This window comes from Parasteatoda tepidariorum, chromosome 6 (genome assembly GCF_982258835.1).
Source record: "Parasteatoda tepidariorum strain Cologne lab strain chromosome 6, Ptep-v5.0, whole genome shotgun sequence".
NCBI lineage: Eukaryota > Metazoa > Arthropoda > Arachnida > Araneae > Theridiidae > Parasteatoda > Parasteatoda tepidariorum.
In genome coordinates this window covers 52454771-52471637 of record NC_141760.1, presented here as the reverse complement: position 1 = coordinate 52471637, position 16867 = coordinate 52454771, and the positions used below count along the sequence as shown (strand labels likewise).

The following is a 16867-nucleotide window of genomic DNA, read 5'->3' as shown; positions in this document are numbered from 1 at the left end:
AATTATAAATATGCACCGGAATATATTTTAAAGCATGCTTAAATTTTAAATAATCTGCAAAGCATGTATCTGAATGAAATTACTATTTTAATATATATAAATTATCTCATAAATTAGTTAGCTATAACTGTAAATTTTACCAAAATCAAAATAAACAGTTATGGTTCTATGACAGTTTTAATCCTTCATAATATGGAAGTTTTATAACATTTCGATTGATACATGAGTTCTTACTTTTATATTAGCTAACTTAGTAAAAAATTGTTTGTTAAAATTGCTCATTTTAATTCAGCAATTTCGTAGATAATATTGTTGCTACAAATCAATTTTCATGGCCCAAAGTTCAACATTCCCAAGCCATGTTGCTGAAAATACATTTAAATTTCCCCCTTGGACAGTCATAGTAAGAAAAAGTCATATTTTGCAGTCCAGATGTACGAATGTCCCAAATTGTCATATGCAGCTTAACGATACTTTTTCAAAAAGCAATTTATGTGACTTTTGTCTGTGAGTATTTCCAATGAAGCTGTTCCTAGCATTTTTGAATTGGTATTAAAAAAATTTATGGCTCTAGTGTAGAATCGGAGACCCTTTGGCATAAACACCACTAAGATTAATAAATTCCAATTCCTGGTTATATAAGACATGTTAACTTGATTCTATTTAGAGAAAGCTTTTGATAGATGAAGGTTGACATCGTCGATAATTCTATCCCCACATTGTTGACCCGGACGAGACGTGATGTGAACTGGCCAGCGTAGATGGATTCTTCACATTTGATAGTTGATTAGCTCATGTAGCTCTCAGAAATCCAGTGAAGTAAAAAAAATTCTCCTGGTAAATAAATAAATAAAGAAAAGATAATGAGCAAAAAAATATATAAATAAATAGCATTAATCAACTATTGGTATTCGTCCATCGAATTCTATCACAGATAATATTCTAAAAGGGGAGTAACTACCACTACGATTATTAAATACCCAATTAACTAGTATTAATATTTATAGTACATGTAGCAAAATCTTGGGTACCAGCTATTGCGAATTATAAATTATGCATCCTTTACTGATTGTTTGACTGAAACAATTTTTTACAAAAATCATTTATAATTCATTATTTTTACTATATGAATAAGTTTAAAAGTATTAGCGAAAATTAATCAAAACTTAGATATATTATTGGTACAGGGTTAAGAGAAAAAAAATCGTAAACTGTCCGTTAGAAATATTTAAGGTAAATAAAAAAAAAACTGACTAACAGCTATAAGAAAGTTCTGAGTAGTTATCTGTCTTACTGTACAAAAATATGTGACAATAAAAAGCTAACAAATGACATTAACAAAGTATTTTTATCAGAAACACTCCATTAAAATGCCATGCTATGATTAAAATAAAGAATAACAGCAAAAACAAAACAATGCTTTTAATTCTCAGAAAGAAAAAAAATTTGAAAAAATGACGAAATTAACTTGACTGAATATAATTTTAGAAAGATCAACAGTACAAAACTCGCAGTTCGGTATAAAGTAATCTAGTTTTAAATCTTCAAATGTAGCTTTTCCATTTATCTTCCAAAACAAAAATTTGCTAGCCGTATGCAAGTTTTAGAATTTAACGAATATGTGTAATTTCTGATGAAGTACAGTAAAAAGCACGCTTTTAGATTTTTCTTCATTAAATTTATTCAAATTCTGAAGAAAAAAAAACTTTGTCTGAAAATACTTTTCCAAAATAGTACTTTGCTAAATATTCGTCCTAACATTCAGCCTACCAAATGTTCAGCAAAAAGGCGGAATATTTGTTACATCCCTAGTTGTATGATATAGAAATTAGAAAACATTTGAAACTTTATTTATGTTCTTAATTTCTTTTAAGGTATGAAAAGGAATTAGATCTTCCGCAACTGCCTGAAATGAGTTTCGCCGGCAATCTATTGCGTGTAGAGCATTCAAAAGAGTTGGGTATTGAATTTAATGCTTTAAGTGCATTACAGTTAGTTGACAGTAAATTTGACAGTATGAAAGTTGCTGTAGCTGAAGCTTGGCAAGAGTCGAGGTAAGTGTTGCATCAATGTTTAAAATTGTATTTAAGTTAGTAAGGTGTAAACATTTGTGAAAATCTTTACATTATTTATACTTAACTTAATTAATTAAATTTTAATGTGCAGCACGCAAAAATATAACTGTCCACCCTGATCTAATGATTGGATCTTTATGTTCTAGGACTCAATCATAATTGTTCGAAGGGTGATCTCTAATGTGATTATTAATTAGTGCAGACAATATTTTAGTTTAGGAAATCAGACACGAAAAAACTTTCTTTGCATAAACATGTCTTTTATTTGCAATGGATTCAAATTTCTGACTGCCAAAATATAGGGAGTAGCCACAATCTTTCTAATATGGGCCCATTAGTTTGACCAGGAAAGCGATCCAAAGTTCGGACCCCTTAACGTTAATTTTGTGTATTTCCTCATATTTCAAGAACTATTTGAGTGAATTTAAAAAATTTTACACACAATGATAAAATTCATTTATCCAGTATTTATCATTTTATTTAATAACAGTTGAAACAATTTTGAATTGTAAGGTACACAAATTTTTACATAATTTTATAAAATGTAATTTCTCAGGGAAAAATCTGTGTCAAATCGAAATGATATTGCCTCAGAAATTGAATTTTAAATATACAACTTCTTTAAGATGTGATTTCCCAAGTATTATATGACCGATTTGCCTCAGATTTTGTATTTTGCCTTTAAAATTACAATCTATAAATAATAAATATTTCATAAAAGTTATTTTTTGCATTGAATTATCTTTGAATGAAGAAGTTTCGAGTTAATAATTGTCTGCAAACTTTTTTCAATTCGCTTAAATAGTTCTCAAGATATGGTGAAATACACACAAAAAAGAAAAAAATTAACATGAAGGGGTTTAAACTTTGGACCACTCTTCTGACCAATATGTGGGGACCATATTTCCTAGATTGCAGTTATCCCTTATATTTGGTCTTCATACTGGACACTGCACCCTCAGACGGCACCTATACATAATCGGTATTGAATCTAATTCTCTTCATCGAGGTTGTCATCTTGAAGAAGAGATTTCACAACATATACTTTGTGATTGTGAGGTCTATTCAGTGCCGGATTAAGCGTACGTAGGGCCCTAGGCCATTTAAATTTTTGGGGCCCTTAGATTAAATTTTTTTTTCCTCATGTATTTTTTTATTTATTCAAATATAAAAGTATTCATACATCTTTTCATTTAAGAAAGCATATTTAAAATAAAAATAAATAATAATAAATTAAATTTTACTTTATTTTGTTAAAAAATTATCCTATTTTATTATATATATTTGAAATATATATTTTTTTAATCAATTTTTCTTTAATTTTTTAAAATTTATTTTCAAAAAATCCATTTTTAAGTGGGCCCCAGGCTATGGCCTAGTCTGGCCTAATGGGTAATCCAGCACTGGGTCTATTCTGCTCCAAGATTTGAGCATTCAGGGCAACATTCCATTAAGGCCTGGGAACTGCAAGTCATTACTGTCAGGTGTTTACTGAATTTTATTTCAGCTGTAAGGCTTTCCTGTTAATCATGATTTATTTAGCTTTTGGGCTCAATAGACCTCTGGTCAATGTGCCCTGCTCTTTAGAGCTACCCAACCTCTAACTCTAAGAATGGTCTATCCCTTATATTTCGGATGTCAGAATGCCAAATCCGTTGAGAGAGAAAATTTGTGTTTATTCAGAGAAAGTACGTTTTTGTGTCTGATTTCATAACTTAAAATATCGTGTGCATTAATTAATTAGCATATTTGAGGTCACCCCCTTGAACCATTAAGATCGAGTCCTGAAAAATGAATATCTGATCATTAGGTCTATAGTTATTCAAGGTGGTCTGTATATTATTTTTCACTCTGTGCATAAAGAATCTGAATGAATTGAATAAATATAATTATAATATAAACTATAATTTTGCAACTACTCATATTCAGTCAAAGTGTTCTGTTCAAAATATGTTATACTCCAAAACTATAGTTACTACTAGAATAATGGATAAGAACAATGTTTTAATTTATACATTTTAGCAGGGAATGCATTTCAGATCCTTTTTATATTGAACACTAACTGTTTTTGTTTAAAAAAAAGGGCATTTGTAAAATTACATAATTTGTGTTGTTTGAAGCTTTCATAATGCTTCATTGTAATACTAATTCTGTGTAATGAATAGGTCTGTAAACATTAGGAAGAGAGATAGGAAAACATTTATTTATTCACTTCCATTTCAAGTCGGAGAAATTTGTATAATACAAGAAATTTGTATAATATGGAGAAATTTGTATAATTGATAAATATGGAGGGGAAGAAAGACTAAAATTTCTGGTATCTAACTTCATTAGAGAGTTATGGCATGCAGGGATTGGTCAAGACTTTTTCTCGTAGACTTAACATGGAGTAATGTACACAGTATTTTTATCTAGAGAAATCTAAAAAATCATTGATGTGTATATTTTTTCTTGCCTTTAAATTGATCTTAAACATTCTAAGTATCTATTGTATGCATTTAAAAAATTAAAAAAGCATTTTCGTCAAACATTTAGTTTAAAAAATGATTATAATTCTACTTATTGTTTTTATCAAGTTTTATTAAATGCCAAATTACATTATTAATTTTTTGATAAAAAGTTAATCTTCTTGCTAAGAAATTGAATCTTGTCGAAAATTTTACAAATAGATTATAAAGAAAAGTTCAATTTTTATCTTTAAAATGCTTAATCACCACATCAACAATTTAATGTACATTGTTGTAGTTTTATGGCTCTTGACTGGGAAAAAGGAACTGAAACATAATGTAACAAAATGTTGGTGCATTAGAAACAAGGAATTTGTTGTATTTCAGCCTACATCAAAATATGCTGTTTATTGGTTACTTCATAATGAATTATGCTGATTTTTTGTCAGTTTGATTTATGCATTGTATTTATTATTTTTGCTTTCCAATGAATCAATTTGAAGCTTGAGATTTTTAATATTTTCCTGGTGTCTTTATGTGTTCATATTAATTTTATAGTATAAATAGTATAGATTGTATTTGTATAAATTATTTACGCTCTATTGATTAAAACAGTACCATCTTATTTTGAGCTTAAAACTAAAATAAAAATCTGGATTGGATAGTTAGGTATTCTATGAATAAAATGTGTAGATTTTGTATTAAATTCTTTTTCAACAATCAATTTCAAGATTCTTTTAAAAAAAAATGTTTACCAATTTTATTTTTTGTAAAGTTATCAATAATTTACTTTTAATGAAACTCTTGTTCATTTTAGTTTTGTTATTAACATGTCTTTTAATCAAGCATTGCATTCTACTAAAAAAAATTTATAAATAATAGCAATAAAAATGCTTGTGCAAGCGAAAAGTTCCTAACACGGAGGAGCAACTCCAATGTTTCCAGTATTTTCAAAGCTATTCTCTTAACTCTCTAACTAAAGTTAGATAACATTGGGAACTCTAGAAAAACAAGATCTCAGTATAAATGTTAGTACAATTATGTAAAATTGTTATCTTCTTTGTAAAAAAAATTTTTATGAAAAGAGGTTAGTTTTATCCTTTTTATTCTTTTAACCATTTTCCCTTAGCATAACTAATATTCTACATTTACTGACTAGAAATTACTTTTTTTTTTATTATACTACTTGTTTTCATTATTTAATTTTCTCAATATGTTTTCGCAGATTTAAATTTTATTTATTCTTAGGCTTGATAACTCTGAAATAAAAGATGTTGTTAAACCATTTGATTGGACTTTCACTACACATTATAAAGGAACTTTAATTGGAAACAAAGAAAATTATACTGTAAGTTCAACAACTTTCATTGATGCATCTGGTATTTATATAACTTAAATTAATTATTCTGTTTTGTTGCTTTGTATTCTATTTTTGATTTCTATTTTGATGAAAAATATTGCAAAAATTATATAGCCAATTTACTATCTATGCCGAACTCTAATTACAAACATTGCTGATATAAGCAAAATAAATAAGTACTTAACTATGTGATCTTCCAGTTTCAAATATTTCCCATAATTTTGAAATAATGAACCAAAGAGTTGATTAAATTCAAATATCTGATGTGATTTTGAAACATGATTGTATTTTCTATGTTGAACTTTTATTCATATTGTATATATTTATTAAATAAAATAGTTCATTGTCAGTTCTAAATAATTTTGCATTTGTTAAAGTATTTTACCTCAACGTTTAAGATAACTTAAAATTTATTGAACTCATTACCTTGAAAGTACCTTAACTATATTTTCGCAAGTTTTTTTTTTTAAATTTAAAAAAAAAAATGGTCCTCTACTAAATAATTATAATTCAGGTAGTCAGATGTTCGGCTAAAAGTGAGTGTTTGATGAATTCCTGTATAAAATGTCAACTTGCATTTAGCTTACCTTTTTTTTATTTTTAACAGTTATAGCATATAATAAATGTTTTAAGTTCCATTATATGTTACTTGCTTACATATATATTATTGTATGCCTGTAAATTTATTTCTTAATAAGACACACTAGGCGAAACGTTTGAGCGCAGTTGGAAAAAAGCTTAATTGATACATTTACATGTAAACAATTATATTGATACATTTAAAAATTCCTCCTTCTTTTATTCTTGTTTAATATTTAGTTCAACTGACATTGAAGTTACTAATATTAGACTCTTGTTTACATATTTGTTATGTCATAAAAAAATACCTTTGTAAATTATATTATTTCTTTACAGGTTACACCAACAGATGAACGTATTAATATTGAAAAATTAAAAGTCAAGGAAAAAATACTGTTTTATGAAGATGTAATGCTATTTGAGGATGAACTCGCTGATAATGGAACAGCTCATTGCTCTGTCAAAATCGTAATTATTATTCATTTATATCTTTGTAATTATTTTCAAACATTTAGAAAATTCATTAAAATGTCCAAGTTAAAAGCATTTAGACAATATCGTGACTAAAGGGTCATAGAGGTTACGACTGCACAATTTTGAAACTAATGGCATTGTGGTTGCAATGTGATCAGCATTGCACACCAGCTGCCTTTACTTCCAAGCAAACTGTTGCACATCAAGTAACTGCTTCAAATACCATTATGAGTTCCTGCATTTATCTAAAGGGCTATTGTAGCCAGACCCGTCATCAAGAAAATGAAATAAAAGCCATAAAACTTAGCAAATTAATTTTTCTAAGAAACAAAAGGGACCCAAGCTGCGAATCTATTGCAGAAGAGATAATAAAAAATGCTCACGATTTTAGGCTGTATTATGAGCATAAAAAGTTTATTTTCTCTATTCATCCCTATATACGTTAAAAAATAAAAGCACCTTTATGCAATTAATTAGCAATTAGGATACAAGGAAATAGAGGTGCAATATCAAAGAAAATGAAATGTTAGTTGTCTTTTTCCTAAAAAACAAAGAGTACTTTTATGCTAAAGAAAAAGGTTTTGTAAATTTCTACAAATAATTAATTATTTGAACTAGGATATGAATGCAATTTATTTAGACCGGCATTTGAATTTTATAGATCAGCATTTAACAACTTATTTAGAATCAGCAATAATTAATTTTTTTTTAAAATTTATATTAAGTATGTTGTTTCTATATATTTATTAGCTGCATAACTTTTTTATTTTATCTTGCAGCGAATCATGCCTGATTGCTTCTTTATTTTGATGAGGTACTTCCTTCGAGTTGACAATTTGTTAGTTCGAATTATTGACACCCGAATATTTCATGAAGTAAGTATGAACTTATTGATATTAAATACATTATTAGTACTATTTAAAATAAGCATATTCAGTGCAACCTCTATTTTATTTTTTCAATGTATCAAAGGGAAATAAACCCAAAAATCTAAAATTTTTTTGGAAGGATTCAACCCTCTTAATTTCCTACCTTTGAGTTCATGTCTGCGATGTGGAATAAAAATTTGAGTACCTCTTACAGAAATAACTTTGGCTGGAAGGTGTACACATTTTCTGTTGATAAAAGTTTTTGTAGAAAGTTTTATTTGTTTTATTTTGTTCCAAAGAATAAATGTAGATAACTCCTTTTTTTTTTGGAGAGGGGGATTTTTAGAAATTCTGACTCCATTAAAATTGTCAAACACATAGGCTTTGAATAGTTTCTCTTTATAAACTGATTTAAAGCACCCTGGAAATCAACAGTTTCATGAGAAATTAGGAATTAAAAGTAATAATGCTGTGAAAATTTTAAATAGTAGCAAAATTGTGAACAGTAGAATTCTTATTGTAACAAGCCTCCTTCACATATTTCCATTCAAACCAACATATTTTTCTATCCTGTTGAAATCAAGTATGACAAATATATTTTCTTCCTTTTTTTTATGAAATTGGATTTTTGACCCTCTGAACATAGAGTATAGCTGCAATTTGAGAAATATGGTCCCAGTAATTCAGGTCTGAAAGCAGCTGAAAGTTTAAGCTATCATTTTTTGCTATATATCTTTGAAAGAAAATCAAAACATTTTTGTATAGGTTTATAACACTCTTTTATTAAAAGATAATGCTGTATAAATAATTTAATTTTTATAATTATTTATTATTTAATTTACTAATGGCCAGAAAATTTTGTATTGTAAGATACACAAATTTCACACCAATTCAATCCACTTCATTTTTAAATGCCAGAATTCAAATTTTGAAAGGAATCGATAGATTAGTTCTTGAGAAATAAATATTTAAGAATATAACATCTTTGAGATGGCAAATTATGTAAAAAAATTAAACCAACATTTAGGTAACAAAACTTTAAACTGTTTACCTACCTTAACTACTAGAAACTATATTTTCAAGAAGATCCTTAACCTCCATTATCTGCTCTTATGAAGTCATAAGCTTCCATTTCCATAGATTAAGCATCTACTTGACAGATCATAATTTTTTTAACACACTTGGAAGTAAAATGATTAAAAAGTAAGTTTTAATAATGACTTAAAATTATGCTTTTTTTTTGGCCCTTATATTTTTTAACATTTATTGTTTATTTATTATTTTATTTGTTTTGGTCATTTTTTCCTTTTTAGAAACTAATAATTAACTGTATAAAATGATATATTAATATTTTAGTATTTTTATTTGCTTATTTTTTTTCACTAAAAAATGTTTTTACAGGTTGGAAAAAGTTACATCTTACAAGAACATGTCACAAAAGAAAGCAAAGTAAAAGAGTTAAAGGTAAAGATGTTTAAACATATTATGATAATTTTTCTGTATCTTAATTATTTATTAATGAAATGTATTCGTTTGTTTATTTACATTGCTAATGCTTTGAACAGATTTATAAAGTATTCTGTAAATATTTTAGTTTTATCATAATTGATTTAATAAGTGTACATGCTATATATTTTTTTATAAATTGCATATGTAAGATTCATGATTTACTAAAACATTTGTGAAATCTTTTATGTTGTTGACTCACTTTTTTTATATTATCCCTATAGTTCTTATATTTATCATAATTATATTTGTCTTCATTGGTTTTTGTATAATTCATTCTTATGTAACCATTTATAAGAAAATATACCCTGTTGAGTTCATTAGACCAATTTTATTACCAAAATTTAAATTATTAAATTTATAAAAACTTAAATAAAATTGCTTTTTTCTTTTTAAATAAATAAATGAAACTCGAGTGTGAAGTATGCTTGAGATAAAGTAGTTTATATAGAGACATGGCATATAATGAATAAATATTTGAATTTTTTGATTTTTGTTTCTTAAAAAATATGTAAAGTTAACTCATTAACTCTATATTGGTTGAAATGAAAAAACTTCACTTATTTAAATAAAAAATGATTAATTAAATTTGAATGAAGATTATGTATCTTTCTAAAATACATGAAGTATCTAAATCTTTTAAATGTTTAATTTAAAAAAAAAAAGGATTTATAACCTATTGAAACATAAAAATAGGTATATATGGCATCATTAATAAGCGAACAAGGCGGAGTAAAAACAATGATTTGTAACAAGTAGAATAATGTAAACACAGAAGAAAATTTTGCTTTTTTTCATTTTGAGAATTTTTTTCTTAATTTTTCTCAAACTACATGTTAAGCAAAATTATGTATTATAATTATTATTGATGTATTCATATACAGTAGAACTCACTTATAATAAGCTTTTCTTTAACGAGAACTCTAATTTAAATAAGAAATAAATGCTTGGTTGATGCAATGACATAATTTAATTAAGTCTATTGGAGTATAGCTCCAACAACAAACTTTTTAACAAACAAATACTGGTTTTAATAAACGATATTTTGTGGGTCAAGGAAGAAGAAGAAAAAATTGATGACTTCAAAAGTTTGAAAATCAGTGCAAAGTTCTGTTGATGCTCATATTTTTAATTTTGAGATCCAGATCTGACTCCCCAGCAGAGTTGGGCCAAGATGCAATGAATTGCTTTTTTCAATTGCGGTGATCAATTACTTCTAATCATTATTACAAGATAACATAATTATGATTATAGCTGTAATTGTGGGTACAACTTTAATCGTGATTACAATAGTAATTTATAGAAATCCATCACTTTTTAATTGTGATTACAACTTTTTATAATTACAAATATTGATTACAGTAATCAATTTCTTTTAATCATGATTACAATTCACCATAATTTTGATCACAAATGTAATTGTGATTCCAAGTAATTGCAATTCCACGCAATTACAACAAAAACGATTACGGGTTAGTATGATTACAAGTAATCAAAATATATGATAGCATGTAATTGTGATTACATTAAATCAAAATATGTGATTAAAATTGATTACGATTGCATATTATGTGTAAATGCATTATGTAGGTAGATATGTCGATACATATTTTTAGGTACATAGAATGTACACACGTATGTATTTACAATTGGTGATTTTATGTACCAGTGTATGTATCCACAAACTAAAATGTCTTTACATATGCATTTACCTACATATGTATTAGACAAATACATATGACATGCATTTTAATTCCATTCATTTGTATATGTACAGTGTATGTAATTGCACACAAAATGTGTCATTATATGATACATTATACTATTTGTAGTGTAAAATATAATCATATACAGTGAAACCTTATGTTATAGACACTCCTACAAAACGGACACTTCTTGATGCGGGTATAATTCCCCCCCCCCCCCCCTTGAATCTTCTATGAATAAACCATTATGTACATTCTTTCCGAAGCAAACACTCCCGTAACCAGATGCAGACAGCCATTTTTGCCATGAAGTTGTATTTTTTATTTCTTCAAACTGAACACCATTTTTTCTAAGTTTGAAGGGGGAAAAAAACTATTTCTGCTTCAAATTCCTAAATAAAAATGAAAAAAACTCTTCAAACCATTTTTAAAGCATGTAAATTTATTTGCCTTATCCATAACTAAAAATATTGTTACGCTATTTCACTACTAAAAAATCAATCTTTCTCCTGCCTCCTTGCTTTATCTTCGCAAAGAAAAGAGAGAAAATGATACTGCTCATTTGAAATAACTTGGACAGCTGCATCTTTTGATCTTTTCATCTGAAGGATACAGGTTATGAGACCCCACAAAATGGAAATGACTTCTTAAATGCTCTCAATGCTTCTTCCCCACTTAATTTTTTTTTCATTTTCTTATTAATTAACTCTTATCTTTTAACACAGCTGAGTTTAAAAAAAAGAGAGAACAGAAATATAGTCTCTGATATGTTTATATATAAATGAAACATTTATTCAGATACTTGATAGATGATCGATTTAGAATAATATCAACTCCATAGGTTCCCGTGCCTTACAGGTATGCATTGCATCCTTTTTTTCTGGAAATCATGGGAGGTTTACTTTCAAAGCTGTATTAACCATGTTTCTTATCAAGTGATCAGTAGGGGCTAGGGGAGTAAGCCTTATAATTTAAAACAACAGAGAACTAATAGCTGCATCTAGAATTATGTATATATATCAAACTTTTTCTCATATTTTTATATTAAAAAAAATATTTTTTTCAAGTTGAAATAAATATTTTTGTGGATAGTTATTGTAGATCAGTAAATTATTTCTATATTTAAGAAAATCATGAAATAACAATTTACGGTGTTAAACTTCATTATTAGGGTACCCTTCCTATAAACAGACATTTTTTTTTCGGTTCCAAGAGTGTTCGCTTAACCGAGGTTTCACTGTATTGGTATACATTTGTCTTGTAATGGTATCTTTAGATTAATTGTAATCATGATTTTATGTAATTATGATTACATGTAATCATATATTTTGATAATTAGTAATCATAGTTACAGGTAATTGATTACAGTAATTGGTTGCTTAATCATAGTTGCAGATGTAATCAAAATTATAAATGTTTGTAATCATGATTACAATTAATTGATTAAGGTAATCGAAAAATGTAATCGATTACATTTTTGCCCTACTCTGGAGTAATCAGACATTATGATTTCTTGCAATCGTAATTACCTGTAATCGATTTCTGTAATCAACGCCCAACTCTGCTCCCTAGGATATTGTAGCTAAAATTAAAGTTAGAGCAGATAAAAGATATAATGAAAGCAATGATGATAATAATGTTAGATGTGATGAATTTCAAGCACAACCACACTAATATACTCCATTGCTTTCGATCATGCTGAAATACTTAAAACTTTTTCCAAACGTAGTAGAGCAAATGACAATGTTTTTTGGGCCATGAGTCTTACCCAAAAACAATAACACAACAAAGATTCAAATGGTAGTTAAACGCTAATAAAATTACTTCTTTTTTAACTATACAGAAATAAATGTTTAAATTAAGTTCTACTAGACCTGAAAATAACATTGAGTAACTCGCCACGTGGTGATTCAACAAAAGGAAGTGTCGACTTAAATGAAACAAGCAATCAGTCATTTTTTCCTATGTTTTTTTTTCTTAATTGCTTAATGATAAAAGTACATTAAAACCAAAAGACTCTAGAAACCAGAATTTTCATTAAAATGTCTAATAACTTCATTCAAAATTCATTCAAACTTTGGTTCTTCAAAATCTATCAATTTTTGATGGAAAGATTAATGTGGAAGAAGAGTTCTTTAACAATTCACATATTTCAAAGTTGTAATGTTTACATTAAATTGCTCTGTTTCCCTAATTAAAAGTTATTTAAAGTCAGTAAGTTTGCCAAAATTTTGTCACATATTTATCTTATTTTTATTGTGGAATTAACTTTTAATAGCTGTAAATTATTTCTAATATGAATTTTTTTTAAAAAAATATAATTTTAATCCAACAAAGAAACGGCAAAAAAGTTTACAAAAAGTGGCTACTGAAAATTAGTACTATATTAATAATTTCATAAACATGCACGAACTTATATGATTTTTTTCACCAAGTTGTTTTATGAGCTTTCTGTTTTAACAAACAAATATTATAGTCCATTCATGTTCTTTATACGCAATTTCGAATTGACTATGTACCATTTAAACATATAAAGATTGATTTTCATTATTGGACCAATCTTGTTAAATTACTTACCAGCCTCTTTATTCTGTAATATTGTGCAAATATATCTATATGATAGATTTTTACTATGTACAACGATTTATAATCTTTGCCACAGAAATCTAATGCTATACTATAAAATGATGAAGCATTATTAAATCTTTAATTTATGCTATTATTATTAACTTTTTTGAATGATTTCACACCTGTTTTAACAATTATATATTTTTAAAAATGTATATTAAGTTTCAGCTTGTCATTTTTCTGGCATGTCACAAACGATATTTGCAATAATTATTTGCTTTAAAACTTTCTATACAAGTTTTCTCTAATTTTTTACATCTAAACTGATAAAAGCATGTCTAGAGTGTGCCAAGACATAATTTCTGAAATATTTTGTAAAAATTGGTTTTCGTCAATAATTTGCATGTGAATTTCATAGCCACTTTTTTTCATTTCTCTATTAACTACATGTACATTATATTGTGCTTAACTATTTTAGTTTAAAAGTATAGTGGGTAGGCTAATTCAGCTTTATCATTTTCCTGGCATTAAGAAATTTAGCAGATATCTATTTTAAATATTTTCTTTTATAAATGTCTGCAAACTATGCTGTTAGTTATTCATAAAATTTTAATTAGAGTTGGTAATTGGATAATTTTTTTAAAAAAATGAAGCTATTCTAAAGATTTTAAATTAGATTTGCCATATTTTTTTGAGAATCACCTATGTAAATATTTTAACTACCCATTTTTTGTTCATATAAGCAGGAACTTCGATCAGCAATCAATACCGCGATGAATAATGCATCTATTAGTTGCAGAGGAAGCTACAAATGCTTAACCCTTTTGTCCAAACAGTATTCAGAGAACAGCATCCTATTCAGTACTGTTATTGATAGGAAACAAAGAATTTATTTGTAGTTTCTAATAAATTAACAATTATAAGTGAAACATTTTTTGATGAAGAAATTTGTGGACTAATTTTTTTTTTAAAACTATGCAAACTAAAAATATTAAATTTCACTTTTAATCTTTAAATAGCTGAATGAATGAGCATTTTAAAAAACATTATATATAAACCATTTTCATGTCTCACTTCAATAATTTGTGCATTATCAGTCATACTTCTAGCATCTTAACTTGATTATAAAGTGATTGCAAAGCCAAGCTATAATGCTCAAAGCTAATGAAAACAAAACCTTATAGAAAAAAGAAGCAACATTGAATCATAATTTGTTTTAATAATATAATTATTTCACTTATTATATTTATCCAAAATTTGGATGAAATGTTGTTAATTTTAAGTTATTTTACTATTATTCAGGTTGATGTATCATTGTTGAGAAACCCACAACTTCTTTGGGATCATTTACCAACAGTTGATTTTCAGTACGAAAAGATCCAATTTTAACTTTATTTTGTTTATAATCATGTATATATATGCCATCAACTGGTTTATAAGCATTTTCAATCTTATACCTCATGCATACAAAAAAATTTATTCTATTAAAAATTCATTTATACTCATTTTTTTTAAGTCTAAAGTGAAAGTATTTACATAATTAAATAGCTAATAGATTTCATGACATGATTTTTTGTAATAAATTTTTTTAGAAACTTTTTTGAGAATTTTAATTACCTAATGTAAAAATCTAATAAATAGTCGAAATAATTTTACTGTAGAAATTAAAATAATAATAAGAAATTAAAATAATAGTTAATAGTTCTCATTGAATAAAATCTTAAAGTGTTTTACTGATACTCATATTGTTCCAACCGAAACATTTCAATGTATTAGAAAATAGGTTATTAAACTATTATAACGTTTTATTTTTAAAGCAAATTGTACTTATTGTTTTTTTTTCTCTCTCTCTACAAATTTTAGAACACTTTTAGTAATTTACTATGATAAACAGAAATAAGTTTTTGATTATTAACTAATTCTTAATATTGAGAAATAAATTTAATAATTTTTTTTATTTTAAATGTATTTAATGCGTATTAAAAAGGAGAAACCTTTCAATAAATTTCGTTTCTTTTATTTGACTCAAGTATCTGCTGTTATATATATGTGTGTGTATAATGCAGTAAGTGGATCTGCTAAAACAAAAAGTTTTAATAGATAAAATTACTAAACATAAAAATAAATCAACATTTTCAGTCAAAAACAGAATTTATTTATTTTTGCAATTCAGTTCCTTTCTCTTTCACATAATCTTCATACATTTTTTTAACTTCTTCCAGTTTGCTTTCAAAGTCCATATTTTCAATCATGCTGACTAACTCAATATTTGCTACAGCACTCTCCACTTTAAAAGCAAAGGAGAAAAAATAAGTCTATTTCGTTTTTCAAAGTGTCTTAAATTTTTTTCTAATTTTTTTTTTTTAAATATCTCATTGATTATTAATTTAAATTTGAAAGTTTTTCTTTGCACCATATGAGTTATTGCATGATAACAGAAAAAAACATTGAACTAATTCGTCATATAATGAGTTAATTTGAAACTTTATTTTATGGTCGAATAAAATTTTAGTTTTTGTTATATTTTGATAGGGATGTATGAATTATATTTTTCAAATAACAGTGAAAAAAATTATTGCGATTAAATTGTTTATTTATTGTTTTTGTTTTGAAAGAATGAAAGGAAATTTTGTCTTGCAAAATGTAACAAAAACAATGTTAAGCTATCTAAGTGTCTAAAGATTAAATATATGGTTTTAATCAGCTATTCTTAAAAATGAAATGCATATTAAAATTCATCTATGAGCAAAATAATTCTGAATCCTATTAAATTTATCACACAAACATTACATTGTTGTATCATATTGCTGCTACCCTATTCTTGTTATTTTATTGAATTTTACTGTAAAATTAATAGAAAGCAATAAATTAAAACATTTTGTATCAAAATGTATTTTTGAGTTAGTTTATTTGTAAAATTTTTAAAAAAAATCCTACTGTTGCTAAGATTTGTTACAATTTTTACAAAGTTTTCATGAAAATTACTTACTCAATGTATGAGATATTTGTAGAAAGCAGAAAGAAAGAAACAATTATTTATTATTTTATTTAATAATTTATCTATTTTATTTTTTGTATATTTTTTGACAAATATATATTATTTAAAATTGTGTTTTTTTAAAGGAATCTGTCAAGTTACGAAATTTTCAAAAAACTGTATTTTTATATTTTCAATACATAAAAACTAATAATCAGATTTATTTCAAATTTTGCCTTTTGTTATTAAAAATTACATAGTTTAAAATTAAGTAAAAATTATTTTTGCATCTCTGGATTTAACAAA

General features: G+C 26.2%; 2 protein-coding genes across 3 annotated transcripts in view; one reads left to right on the top strand and one right to left on the bottom strand.

Annotated features, from left to right (window-relative positions):
- The first annotated feature begins 29 nt into the window (after window positions 1-29).
- On the top strand, window positions 30-16473 carry LOC107449810 (TIP41-like protein). The gene is made up of 7 exons (XM_087165858.1): window positions 30-507; window positions 1875-2054; window positions 5771-5870; window positions 6798-6929; window positions 7715-7810; window positions 9206-9268; window positions 14887-16473. Exons 1-7 carry the CDS (start codon window positions 332-334, stop codon window positions 14971-14973), a joined length of 834 nt encoding a protein of 277 aa, XP_087021984.1. The 5' UTR covers window positions 30-331; the 3' UTR covers window positions 14974-16473.
- The window catches only part of LOC122270557 (THAP domain-containing protein 2), a 32052-nt gene continuing 30901 nt past the window's right edge, over window positions 15717-16867 (bottom strand). For both annotated transcript variants that reach the window (XM_087165860.1, XM_087165862.1), the window contains exon 4: window positions 15717-15871. In XM_087165860.1, the coding sequence (XP_087021986.1) occupies window positions 15741-15871 (131 nt within the window). In that variant the 3' untranslated portion in view covers window positions 15717-15740. The remainder of the gene's footprint in view (window positions 15872-16867) is intronic.